Source organism: Culex pipiens, chromosome 2 (genome assembly GCF_016801865.2).
Source record: "Culex pipiens pallens isolate TS chromosome 2, TS_CPP_V2, whole genome shotgun sequence".
Classification (NCBI taxonomy): domain Eukaryota; kingdom Metazoa; phylum Arthropoda; class Insecta; order Diptera; family Culicidae; genus Culex; species Culex pipiens.
The window spans coordinates 51,113,491-51,127,701 of NC_068938.1; the positions used below are offsets into that span (position 1 = coordinate 51,113,491).

The following is a 14,211-nucleotide window of genomic DNA, read 5'->3' on the forward strand; positions in this document are numbered from 1 at the left end:
TCGTTTGGTCATAATAGTCGTTTTCCCATCGATAACTTTAAAACATATATTTTTTTTAATTCAGGCCTGTAAGGGCTTAATGAAAAAAAAAAACTTTCAAGGTTTTAACAGATTTGAAAAGTATTTTAAAGCAATAAGTCGTTCGTTTTGATATATTTTTTTGTTTTGTCTGTTCTACAACTTAAAAGAATGTTAATAACTCACGAGATTACAGATTTTTTCTCTGAATCATAAAATAGTTACTGCAATATTTATTTTCTTATTCAAGATTTAAGCCTGGTTTCATAATTTATTTTTAATTGTTTACAATTTAAAATATCATCAAAAATATTTAAAAAATATTTGTTTATTGATCTTGTTCCGATCATTGGTCTGTGAATCCATAATTTCTCAAAAGCAAAAAGTGCCCTGATTGAGAGTGACCTAAGTATGCGGACCTATTTTGAACAATTATTTAAAATGGCCCTTTCCAGTTATTTCCTCAAATTTGGTTAAAAGTTGGTTTATAAATAATTTGAATATACGACACAAATATTTTTTAAAGCATAGAACTAATTGAGAAAAAAATCCAAAATTTCATCAAACATTTTTGAAAATTTATTATAAACGTTGACTCATGCAGACACAAATTTATCAAAATTTTATTAAAATTTGATGAGCAATTGCTGGATTTTTTTCGAATTTCAATAAAAATCATTTTAATAATATTTTTTTGCTTATGTGTTGTTTTTGTTCAGTTCAATTAATTCTTGACTCGATTATCCGAAGCCTCGCTTATCCGAAGTTTCCATTATCCGAAGGTTTGTATGAGACTTCGGAGAATAGAATCACTAACAATGTTTTTTTTCTTTTTCTTGTTTTAACCATCAAATTTAATGAATCAATGAAAAATTATGCAGCGAAAAAAATTCGTGATTCGATCATCCAAAGTTTTGATTATCCGAAGTGAAATTTTTCTGAGGCCTTCGGATAATCGAGTCTAGACTGTACTTGATTAATAGCATTTTTGAACAAAATGATTGGAAAATTGTTATATGTTGTTTTCTTAAATTTTAATGAATTTTTTTTTCCAAAAACCTGAAATTAAAAAAAAAAACTCAAACTCGAGCAATTCTTTTTCTGATTTCGATCACTTTTCTATATTGTATTTTTTTTTATTTTACTCATACTTTGTGGGGGCCATTTTGTGTCATTGGATTACCCATACCAATCTCCATACAATTTTGGCAGCTCTTCATATAAAAATGGTACGTAAATATTAGAAAATCAACTGCAACTTTTCAAGGATTTTTTTTGAATTGATAAGGACTAATCAGGAAAAAACAGGCACCCGAAAAAATGCAAGTTGTTAATATCGCTTTCCCCATTGAAATTGCCGTGGCGAAGATTTGGTGACAAACAGAAATACGCTTTTTTCTCAAAATACTTGATTTGGCATAATAGCCGAATCTTCAATTATGGGCAGAATGTAAGTATTTAAAAAAATATACAATCGTATTTGTAACATTTTTCAATCGCGAAAACAATTATCTTAAATATATGAAATAAAAGCTTCATGAATTGAAGTCTCCCTGGTTTTAGGTGCCCATTTCACAACAATAAATCTTCAATTCTATCATTTTTCCTGTTGTAATTTCTCTCGCAATCACTGTCTCACTCACTTATCACTGCTGCTTTCCTTCCGCTTGTCACATTTCCAGCTTTACGCGCGAGACGTCACCAGCAAGCCCGTCCCTGACTATCTAGTACGAGTCCCCGCGGGGCACGTTGGTCTCACGGCAGCAGCAAAGACAACAGAAATAAGCGCAGACAGCCGGGAGCCCGCATCGTTCATCCCGCAGCAGAAGAAGCAGCAGCCGTAACCTTGACCCAGTTTCACGCCAAACCAGCAGCGAAAGAAGAGCCAACACCACAAAGTTTTTTTTGGAGTTGGAGTTCGCACATTATTGGTGAAACGCACCGCGGAAAACAACGTGGAAATTTAAAACGCTACCGGGAGAGTAACGAAAAATTACGACTGGGAAGAAAAAGTGATAAGTTGAAATAAATTGCTTGTTATCAACCAGAACGGGAGGAACAACGTAACCAGACAAGTGGCGTAGATCCAGTACCAAACAAACCGTTAGTGAGTGTGGGCGTGAAAAGCTGTGCCCGAGCGGGAAATTGGCGCGTAAAAAAAGGTGCCGCGAAGGAAAAACACGTTTTCCGGTGGTTTTGGAGCGGTTGGGTGAAAAAGTGTGTGTGTGTGGGTGAAAAATCGTTTCGATCTAGGTCCAGAAATTGTGAGTGCGTGTGTGCGTTGGAGAGGCGGCCAGCTGTCAGCTGAATCTGATAGGTGATAAATTTCCCCTCTCCCTTTTCGTCTAATTTTCCTAGTTTTTCCGAGATTCTTTTTTATTCTGAGTGATGGAAAACAACGACACCGTAATGGTTGCTGGTTTTTCCCTAGCCTAGTTCCGCCACGTGTGGGCAGCAGTTGTGGGTTGTGGTTCGGCTATTCTGTGGGGCACGGGGCACGGAAAAAAAAAGTGAAAGCTGGGGGAAATGTGGTGCTTTTTTCTAATCTAAATGCCGTGATTGATGAAATGATTCGATATGTGGACCTACATGATGGCAGCGGCCCGAGGTGACCGGGCAATGTCATCCATCTCGCAGCGTCATCAGAGCAGCAGGAATGATTTCGACTCACCCAGGTATGTGTTGAGAACGGGTCGAGTGGGGGTTTGTTATATGTTGTGTGGGATTATTTTTCCGTTCTCATCTAATCTTGTGCAGTTTATTTCAATCTGCTGTTTTTCCGTTCGATATCTGTTGCTAGCAGATGCGGATAGTTTGCATCTGCTATTGAAATAGAAGAGAGATAGCGTAGTTGTCGTATTATTTTTTTTATTTAAAAAAAATATTTGTTTCAACTCAAATACCATTGATATTTATTTTCTATTTTTCATTGACTTTGATCAATCTGGCTCAACTTTGATCTAAGTAGTTTTGGCCAATTATGGTGATTTTTGGCTATTTTCAAATGTAAAACATTCTCATAGGCTTGCCAATTTAAGGAATGAGCTTACAGATAAAACTTTGATTTTATTGTTTAGAGTATAAACATGATAAGTTACACATAGGATAGTTTTTCAGTAAAATTAATTGATTGATGATTACCTGGATAGTAAATTATTTAAAAGCTTTTGGCAAAAGTGAGCATTTTCCAAAAATTACATTCGGCCAATTCCAGGCCAAATAAGAAGTCGGTTGTAATCGGCCTTATTTTATATCAATACAACTTTAAGATCTTAAAATATCTAATTAACAACAAAATTTTAAAAAAGTGATTTTTGGATAATATCTAAAGTATTGTCAAACTAAATTTCAAAATCAACATCAAATATTTCAACCGAAAATGGCCTTTTTTTTTGATAAGGTGCATCAATATCAAGTTAAAGGCATTTTTTCAGTTTTTTTTTGCATTCACAAAATATATTTTGAAGTAAAATCACCTCTGGTACCCCCAGCCCCCCCCCCTGGTACCGCCAGTGGCTAAAACATAAGTGCTTATTGACAATACAGGGAACAACTAAAAATAAACAAAATTTTAACATAAGAGACTGTATCTCAATAACCAACAGTTCGATAAAAAAAATGCAGGTAATTTTCTTTGTTTTTCGAAAAATATTTTGGAGGGGTGTTTTTCAATCATAAGATTCAAGTTGCAAAAAAACCTGACTTAGAATTCTTTTAGTTTGAAATCGTTACACTTTATTCAAAAAGTAGTTTCTGATTGCATAATTGATTGTGCATCGATAATTATTTTAACAATTTTGTTTGGTATAATTTTATTTTTTGTTCAAAAATCCCAGCATTTACAGAAATATTTATCTTTGGTATCAGATTTAACATTATCTTGAATTCTAGCGTAAAAGATGCTTTTTTAAGTCCCGTTAGTCATAACTTACTGCAAAGTTTCATCAATTTGAAATGAAAAAAAAAAATAAATGAAAATTGCAATGCACAGTTGTTCGATTTGCAAAATTAAGTGGAAAATGGATTTTGGTGAAGTTTTGGAGCTTTGGTGTTTTCAAAAGAGTTGTTGCAAATAGAAAAGGGCAACATTTGGTTTGGTTCAAAATTAGAGCGATTCACGAAAGGGATGATTTTGGAAATCTAACTTTTCAGGAATATTTTTGGGATTTTTTTTCGTCCTCTAGAAAGTTGTTGGGCTCGCCAACATTTATTTTACACACTGATATTTTTTTTTATAGAAACCCAAAAATCTATGTTTTACACTTTGGCTCAATTCTGAGATTCAGATTCAGGTGGGCAAAATTACATGGAACATACATATAGTTGGACAATTTTTGTATTTCGTTAGGGTGGTCCCATACACTTTTTCCTTGAAAATTAGATATTTTCAAATGAAGATGTCTTGAGTTTAAAGAAAAATACCTATGGATTTTTTCAGCGTTTGTAATGATAAATCTATTCTATCGTATGCAATTTGGCGATTTAAATTTGGCCTGCGCTTTTTCGAGATATTTGAGTTTTACATTTGCATCTTTTTTACCCTAAAATAGCTGTAACTTTTGACCCTTAAGATCAAATTGAAATGTCAAAAAATAAAAATGTTCGATTTTTAAAGCTCTGAAAGTGCCTTTCACATCACTTTTCTTCAAAACTTAACCCTGAATTGCTACGCTCAAACACTGATTTTACAAGGGTTGCTCTAATGCTTTCTCTAAACTTGGTCATACAAGGCGTAGATTGCAGGATAAAATTTTGCATGGATTGGAGAGTCCAACAACTTTCTAGAGGACTTTTTTTTTCCTGATAAGTAAGATTTCCAAAATCACCCTAATTGTCATTCACCATAATTTTGAACCAAACCAAAATATGCCCTTTTCTTTTCGCAACAACTTTTCTGAAAACATCAAAGCTCCAAAACTTCACCATTTTTCGGAAAATTAGTTTTCCACTTAATTTTGCGATCTGGACCACTGTGAAATGGCTTTTTTTTCTTTTTTCAGTGATAATTTTGTGAATACTTCAGATAATCGAATCTGGACTTTACCCTTATTTCTCGCTTACTTTTTCAAAAGGTCCTATGTACAATGAAAATCCGTGGCGCATTTGTTGTCCATCAATTAATATGGTTATTTTGAGAATTGATTGCAATTTTTGATTATTTTTCAACTAAACATTTTCTTACATCAAAATTAAACTCGCTTCATCTGTTTCTTATTAATTTTTTCAGCATCTACCACTTCAACCGCGTCCAGCGCCCGCTGTACAACACGACGCACCGCGCGCCGGCCCTCTGTAATGGGCCGTCCACGATCAGCGGGGCGGGCTCGGCGACTCCGTTCGGTAGCAACACCATCTACCAGAACTTCCAGAACCAGACGGTGGCCTCGTCCCCGATGGGGGGCAGCTTCAGCAGTGTGGCCACCACGCCCAGCCTGTCCTGTCCGATGGGCACTTCGGGATCGGGGCTGGGAATTGCGGCAGCGCCGTCGTCGCAACCCCCGGCATCGGCCCCAGCCGCGCTGTCCTCGGCCGGGGCCAGCCCGTTCCAGAGTGGCATCCATCCGGCGTATACGACGAGGAACCGGCCCGAGGTAGCCACCGAGCAACGGAACCAGCAGCAGAACCAGCAGCAGCAGCAGTCAGCGAATCAACTCTCGATGCCCAACTCCACCGGCAAGAACAACCACCACCTGAGCCAGGCTGTGATAGAGAGCGAACGGAGCGATCTACTGGTGAGTAGCGGGAAGGTTTGCTAATGAACCTGAACTTGGCTGAAGTTGCGGTTTTTGGGACGCCTACAATGTGTTCACTGAGTTGCTGTCCAGCGTGCCGAGTTAGGCCTTAATTAACCACAAAGTACAAGCCCTTTCAGCGGGTGGGGCAAAACCGCACAGTTGTGGTGGCCAAAGTAAGGCTATGTTTCGTTAACATATTCACGGTTGACTTGAATAAGTTATTGATGATTATTTTGTTTAAAATTGCCTATCTTTCACAGTGGAAATTATCTTATGTTGATTAAACCCGAAAAAATCAATTGAAATTATTTTAACAATGTAGGTTCCGTGATATCGTGAATTACATACAACACCCTCCCCCTCATACTTTCACGGACACAAATTAACAATGCCAATTAAGGGGGAGGACGACCTGTGGTCTTCATTTTCGCATAAATGGTACATTGTGTGAGAGACTATTTAGTATACAACCACTGATACAAGGACTCAGAGCGCTGTATTATATTAAAATTATAGACAACTAAGCTAGACGACCGAGGTGGTCTCTGGCGACGTTGAGTTTGTGTCGTGCAATTTGCTAAACCCACGTGTCATTCTCACACTTCCCTCAGACATGGAGAAAGTGGTGGTTAACACACACAATGCTTGGTCGACCGACCGGGTGGGTTGGGCTCACCCGTAAACATTTTAAGGTGTGGGAGTGCTTATGGTAGATGTTGTGGATTTCGATCCCTCCTTCTAGGGACAACCCATGTTCGGGCCAACTTCAAACGAAGGATTTGAAGTTGAGGGTGGATGTGCTACACTGCACGTCGACGAAGTTTGTAGGGTATTGGAATTTGATGAATATTTAATGACATAAGTTGTAGTGTTATTCTTGGAATTTTGAAACAAATTTCAATCAATCAAATCCTTGATCAAGACCGGGGTCAAACACACACGCACATACATTTTTGTCTGATTTGGGTGAAGGTAGATTAATCTTTTTAAATATTAAATAAATTGAAATCAAGCACAATTGATCTATCTGAATACGATTATTTGCTTGAGCTTGGATCAAAGAACAAAAATTAATAAACTAAAAAAGTCAGTTATCATTCGAGTCTATAGTTTTGGTGCAAACGAGGTTTGAGTGTTCTTCCCCATCTTCCCTTCGGATGGCTAGCTCAGAAAATAAATCTCGCAATAGAGACCGCCAAGACCTGTGGGTTGCGAATAGTCCTTAAATTTCCCGTCCATCTGGCAATGTGCCTCCGTTTTCGCGCGTTGACGAATGCCAACAGCAGTGACATGCCATTTCCACGAAATAAAGAAAAATCAACAACTGTAAGACGAAGTCCCCCAACTTCCTGCCCTCTGGTGAGTGGCGAACCATTACACGTTGCCGCTCCCACAGCTTGGCCATAAAGTTAAGTAAACAGCGTAGATAAGACGTTGACTAGCTGGCTGGCAAGCTCGTTGCTTGTTCGCCCATGCAAATCTCATCAGCATAAGAGGATTTCTGACGGCAGCGGCAGGATCATTAATTTAAGGTTTATTTGGCGTGTGCAATTCATGGGCGCCAGCCACGATTTATCATCCTGTAGAGATGATGCAGCTTACGCTGGCGTCGTGGGAGATGCTTTTCCGTCTGTTTGGGAATGCTAATTGAAATGTCCTGTAAGTTTGGTTAGTGTGCAAGTCATGGTTTGATGGGGAGCTTCCTGGATCATGAAAAGCTTGCAATGGAATGGCTTATTTACTTGCGCAGTTGTGAGTGATTGTGAAGTCATAACATTCTTTAAAGCATTCCATTTTAGAGATTTCAGCTTCTTTACCACAAACAACTGATGAATGATTGAGTCGTTCTAGGTCAAGTGATAAACTCTGCCTTTCATTTTCTTCATTTCCTCTGATGATGGTTACAGCCCCTCAAAAAGATGGTGGCCTTGACTCAGCCAATCGACCCAGACTCCATCTGGCAATCCAAAGTTGAGAGGGGCGAGTCCAAGGAAATGGATTTTACCCCCAAAAGCCACAAAGCCTTTATTTGCCAGTTGTGCAGCAGGCAGGCAGGGAAGGAAAGAGAGGAAAATCAATTTTTTTTTTTTTTTTGAAATTAAATATGTCTTTATTGAATATTCTTATAATAATTACATTTCTTTTACATGATAAGTGGTATGGCCTAATGCTCTTCATCTTTTTTGTATTTTTCGTTTTATTATTAACTGATCACATTTATTTATTTGCTTCAAATTGTTTTACATTATTGCATTGAATTGAATACATTTGGGTAAAAAAAGAAAAAAAAATCACTTTAACAGCTAATCCTAACCTAAAACTAAAAAAATAAATCCATTGAAATATTCAAACTAAACTACGAACTGTATTTTAAGATGAATGCTCCAAGAGTTCTTACTTGTTCCTGGCGAGTTTTGCACCCACGCAGAGTTGTTGTCATCTCGATGAAAATGTTCAGAAGTTCTTGTGGTGAAAACAGGTCACTACTGCCTTCACCCGTTGATGTTGGTTGGTTTTCCCTCGGTTGCTGACTGAAGCCTGGAGGTGTTGTATGCTCTGGAACTCTTTGCCGCTGATTCAACGGCAATGGCTGCAGATTTGGAACCACTCGAACAGATCCCGCTCCAGGTGACGCCAAAGCAGGAAAATCCACGTCCGTGAAAGTTGGTGGTGTTTTGCGACGATTTGGTTGGTGCCTCGTCGTCGCTTGCTGCCGAATTTTCACAAACTCAGCACGTTTTGGGCAGCTTCGATTCTTGGTAGAATGGTCGCCGCCGCAATTGAAGCATTTCGCTTCGATGTTCTCGTTGATTGTTTCGCAAGCTTGTGTTTTGTGCTCACCTCCGCAGGTTGCACAACGACTCTTGATGAAACAGTTCCTTCCACCATGTCCAAACTGTAAGCAGTTCGAACATTGCGTCACGTCACGGTGCACTGGACGATAACGTTCCCAAGTCACGATGATGTTGAAAATTGCCCGAACTGCTTTCAGCTCAGACGGCGTTGTCGATCCTTTCTCGAGATGAACCAGGTACAGTTGATCACGATACTTGATGTCCTTGTTGTGTCTCGTCATCTTGAAGACTTCGATTACGTTCAACTTAAGAGTTTTGAGCTCTTCTTTCAACACACTCACATCCATGTCGTACAGGCCTCGGAGGACCTGTTTCATGGGACGTTTACCTGGATCGTCATGGCTGTAGTATTCAATCTTAGTGTTGTTCAGGAAATCCCGAACGTAGTTGTAATCCTTTCTGGTAGGTAGCAGAATTTTGAGTCCATCAGCACACAAGCGAATGGAAGCTCGTAAAGCACCAGATTTGTTAAACCCGGTCAGCCACTTTCGCACCGAGTCCGATGACGATGTTTTCACAAAAATGGGTGGCAACTTTTCCCGTCGTTCAAATTCTTCCTTCTCGCTCACGTCCACAGGGAGGGTAGCGAACTGGTTTCCAGACAATTTTTGAGCGTCCTTGCTCAAACTGCCTGGCTTTGCAGGTAGCGCTTCGGCATTCTTTAGCTTCTTCAAATCTGCCGATCCTGCTGGAGAGGACCGCCTCTTTTTCTTGCCCTGAGGCATTTTAGCACTTTTTAAGCACTTTTCAGGAGCTAAAATCCAGGAGTACCTCACTGAATGATGGTCCACAAAGGAATGATTTCACAAGGAAAATCAATTTATTTATGACTAGGCCAGAGTGTTTACTTTGACATTCAAATGAGTTTTCCGACGGTGGTTTCGTGTCCTTCCTCCGTCGCACTAGAAAAAAGGCCATCCCTAGATAGCCCCAAGTGAGAGAGTGTCATATTTCCTGGTGAAAGACGTTAGCAGATTGTTGTCTCTCTTTTTTATTTTTCGGTGGTGTCACTAGTGGTTTTATTTTGCTTTCAATGTTGACTCTGTCTTGAATTATTGGTGTTTAAACATAGAATTAAAATGGTTACAAATAATAAATGTACAAAAGTCTTCTTTTTTGACATTTTTTTGTTTTTATTTATGTTCAATTTTCGTTCGTCACTTTTCAGTTCGTCACTTTTTAGTTTGACTTCGATCAACCAACGGGGTACAAACTAAAAAAGTGTCAAGACTTTTTAAATTTGGCTGATGCTTTAAACTACCAGAATGGGAGGCTTTTAAATCCTTGAATAAAAAAAACAACAATTGATTTATTATCATTCTCATTCCAATCATCTCTTATGATATGTTTAAAAAGACAATGAAGCTCATGTGACTTGGGCCAGGCAATCCACGACTCCCTCGTCCAGCCGATAAAACGTATGAAGGGCCTGGGATGTTATTTTTTGAGAGGGGTTAGTATTCAAAAAAAAAACGTTACTTAATCCACCCTTAGGTGGTTGGTGCCTTCCTCTCATTCAAAGGGTAATGCTATCCAAAATAGACACGCTCGTGGGAAGATCTTTAAATTACCTATCCAAAGATAGGTCGCATGATATATTTGGAATACGTTTTCATCTAAATATCTGAGAACTAGCCTCCAAAAAGTGTATAAATAATTCTTAAGTGCTTATAACTTTTGATAGGGTTGTCAGATCTTCAATGTTTTGGACGCGTTGGAAAGGTCTTTTGATTACCTGTTCAACGACGGGTTGCATGATAGATCCGGACAACGTTTTCATCTAAATATCTGAGAACTAGCCTCCAAAAAGTGCATAAATAACACTTAAGAGCGAGCTTTTCACTGATGTGAAACAGGTCGTATCGAGGTGCTCCGATTTGGATGAAACTTTCAGCGTTTATTTGTCTATACATGGAATGAACTCATGCCAAATATGAGCCCTCTACGACAAAGGGAAGTGGGGTAAAACGGGCTTTGAAGTTTGAGGTCGAAAAAACATAAAAAATCTTAAAATTGCTCGCATTTTCGTAAAACTTCATCAATTTCAACTCTCTTAGATGCATTCGAAAGGCCTTTTAAAGCACTTCAAAATGTGCTATAGACATCCAGGATTGGTTTGACTTTTTCTCTTAGCTTTTGCAAATTACTGTCAAAAATGGATTTTTTTAAACCTAAATATCATTTTCCAACAGCCTCCAACGCCCATACTCCTGTAGGTCAAAAGATAGGTAATTTCATGCACTATAAGTCTACGGTATTAACTTTTTGGCCAATCGCAGTTTTTCTCATAGTTTTTCAATTTTTCTAGAATAAACATTTTACAACGTTAGTTTTTGCCCTGTAGGCCGCCATAGCGGCATTTTTTAGTCTCAATTTTGTCATATTCAGAATCCTCGGACAATTTCACGTAAGTTAGAAGTATTGGAGTTGTAAATTTGATTGGAAAAAATTCCATTTAGAACAAATTAAATTATTTTTTAACAATTTGTTGGATTAGGGGTAAAATTGGTTTTCGCCTACTTGATACAGCATTTGACGTATTTATCATAGGGTAAAAAAATCTATATCTTTTTTTCAAAAATGTTTTATTTAATTATTTTTTAAATCAAAATTACAACTCCAATACTTTTAACTTACGTGAAATTGTCCGAGGATTCCGAATATGACCTAATTGAGACCAAAAAATGCCGCTATGGTGGCCTACAGAGGAAAAACTAACGTTGTAAATTGTTTGTTCTAGAAAAATTGAAAAACTATGAGAAAAACTGCCATTGGCCAAAAAGTTATTACCATAGGCCAATAGTGCATGAAATTACCTATCTTTTGACCTATAGGAGTATGGGTGTTGGAGGCTGTTGGAAAAAGATATTAAGGTTTTAAAAAAATCCATTTTTGACAGTAATTTGCAAAAGCTAAGAGAAAAAGTCAAACCAATCCTGGATGTATATAGCACATTTTTAAGGGCTTCAAAATACCTTTTGAATGCATCTAAGAGAGTTGAAATTGATGAAGTTTTACGGAAATGCGAACAATTTTAATTTTTTTTATGTTTTTTGGACCTCAAACTTCAAAGCCCGTTTTACCCCACTTCCCTTTGTCGTAGAGGGCTCATATTTGGCATGAGTTCATCTCATGTATAGACAAACAAACGCTGAAAGTTTCATCCAAATCGGAGCACCTCGATACGACCTCTAGAACAAACCGAGCAATATTTACAAATACTGCCTCTTAATTGCTAATAACTTTTGATAGGGTTGTCAGATCTTCAATGTATTGGTTGGAAAGGTCTTTTAAATACCTTTCTAAAAATGTATAACATGCTGGGGTTTCTTACAAAAACCACCCTTTTTACAATCTTCCGGACTTTAGTCAAAATCGTTTTTTTAGCATAACTTTTGAAGTACTTTACTAAACTTCATAATTTTCAATAGGGACTTATGGGACCCCAAGACGAATCGAATGAGACCAAAACGGTCCAAATCGGTTAAGCCAGTGCTGAGATAATCGAGTGCATATTTTTTGGTGCACAGACCCACATCCCTACACACACACACACACACACACACACAGACATTTGCTCAGAATTCGATTCTGGGTCGATAGGTATACATGAAGGTGGGTCTAGGAGGTCTAATTGAGAAGTTCAGTTTTCGAGTGATTTTATAGCCTTTCCTCAGTAAGGTGAGGAAGGCAAAAAGGTTCAGATCAGAAAGATTTTATAGTTACTTTTTCGATGCTTCCATTCATTCCATTCATTATTGAGAATAGTTTTCGAATATTCAGAATCATTTTTGAAAGTCGTTCAAAATTAACCTATTAATGATACACATGGATGAGTTTTGTTTGAAAATGAAAAAAAGTTTAAAGAATTAAACTGTTTTACTACTTAGACTGGTTCTAAACATTATTTATTTGAATTTGATCCACAAGCCACAATTTTTCGGACGATATAATGAACATTAAATAAGTATAACCAATCATAGCATAGCATAGCATTGGTGTCTACCCGTAGCTGCTACTTCGTTATTGACCAGGACCCCCAAACATTGCTCCGTGGACCACAGATGAAAAGTAGGAACCAATCATCACCCCTTCTCAATTTTCAAAGGCCCCTATCGTGCTGATCAATACCGACGCCGGCCACGACCAGTGGTAAGACACGGGGAAGTGGATGGGAATGTTAGCCGATACTTGAGTGATGGGATGCGTCTCCGACAAAGTATCACATGAGTTTTGAGGGGTTAGTAAGATGGGTATAAGGTCAGGATTCACTGTGGTAGGTGATGCGACCATAAGCAATTTAATTATCGGTTGAAATTTTAAATATCTTAGGCAGCCGGCTGCGGAAAGATAACTATCGAGGGATTTAAATATAGTATTAATTCGACCGCGATTCTCTAGAAATTCTCCGTCGGCGTGCCTTCCGATCAACGGTGATGTAGGAAGGGCGTCATTTAGTTAAATTATTTTTTATCATAAGCCTTAAAACATATTCGTCGACGTCGACGTCGAAATCGGATCGTTTCTATCGAAAACTATATAAAGAGAACAAAAAAAAAACTCATCGGCAAACGAACGCGCGAACTCAAAAAAATGAAAAAAGATGAAGAAAATCAATCACTCCATGTACACAAATAGCGACACAAAAAAGACGGAAAATAACACGAAAAAAAAGGACTGCGCGTCCCCACAGGCACCGCACTACAGAATTGTATATACAAATAGCAAAAGGAAAAAACAAACGCCTTAGCCTGAATAAACTGAGTAAGAATTCAAATATGGATATAAAATTATTTCCAGAGTTCCGAGCGCAGAGGATCATGCCATTTCTGAGCAAATAAATATTTATTTGCGTTGTGGATTCAAAAGTGCAATTTGTGGTTGGTTGATTTATCCAACATTTAATGGGCACGAAAAACATCGCATGAATAATTCTGCGGCCGACGTGCTCTCCACCCAGAAATTGGTGTTCAGTGATGTGGCTAGTAATGTTGTCGATTCATTTCCTAATTTATTAATATGTGAAATTTGGATCCAAAACAAATATTAATTATTAATCATGGAACTATATTAGTTTATAAAATACTACTATTTGATAGCCAAATAACCTTACCACAAAACAACTAAATATTCCACATCTTGTCTCAATCAATAATTAAATCAGCAGCAAATTTAATTAACCTTATCATTTAAATTGTGTTTGTATGCCAATTCTCGCTCCACGGTGACACCTTCAATTAGGTGTCAATGATTTAACACCCTGTCACCCACCTGCGTTGCATTTTGTTTGCAGCAGCTGCCGTGCTAAAAGTACCTGTACCTCATTTTAATTATAAATCGAGTCGTTCCGGGCAAGAACCAAGCTGTTTGCCGAATTGGCATTCCGGTGCGTAATTAACTAATACCTTGCAGAATTCCACCGCGCGCGTGCGTGCGACGCGTCGCCATCGAAGCTGCTGCTGTTGACCAAGGTCGTTCGAGGTGGTCGGATGGAACTCACGTGGTACGCAAAGCGCCAGCCGATGGACGCAAATTTACAATTTGCAAAATGTGCCCACAATTTGTCGTGATTGTGCTATCTTGTCACATGCCGATTTTGGGGT

The 14,211-nt window shown here is 38.2% G+C and overlaps 1 protein-coding gene across 1 annotated transcript in view; it reads left to right on the top strand.

Moving 5' to 3' along the window:
• LOC120423131 (cyclic nucleotide-gated cation channel subunit A) overlaps positions 1–14,211 on the top strand; it is a 308,588-nt gene that overhangs the window by 120,489 nt on the left and 173,888 nt on the right. Inside the window, exons 3-4 of the mRNA XM_052708887.1 lie at positions 1,701–2,693; positions 5,246–5,750. Coding sequence (XP_052564847.1) covers positions 2,596–2,693; positions 5,246–5,750 — 603 coding nt within the window. The 5' untranslated portion in view covers positions 1,701–2,595. The remainder of the gene's footprint in view (positions 1–1,700; positions 2,694–5,245; positions 5,751–14,211) is intronic.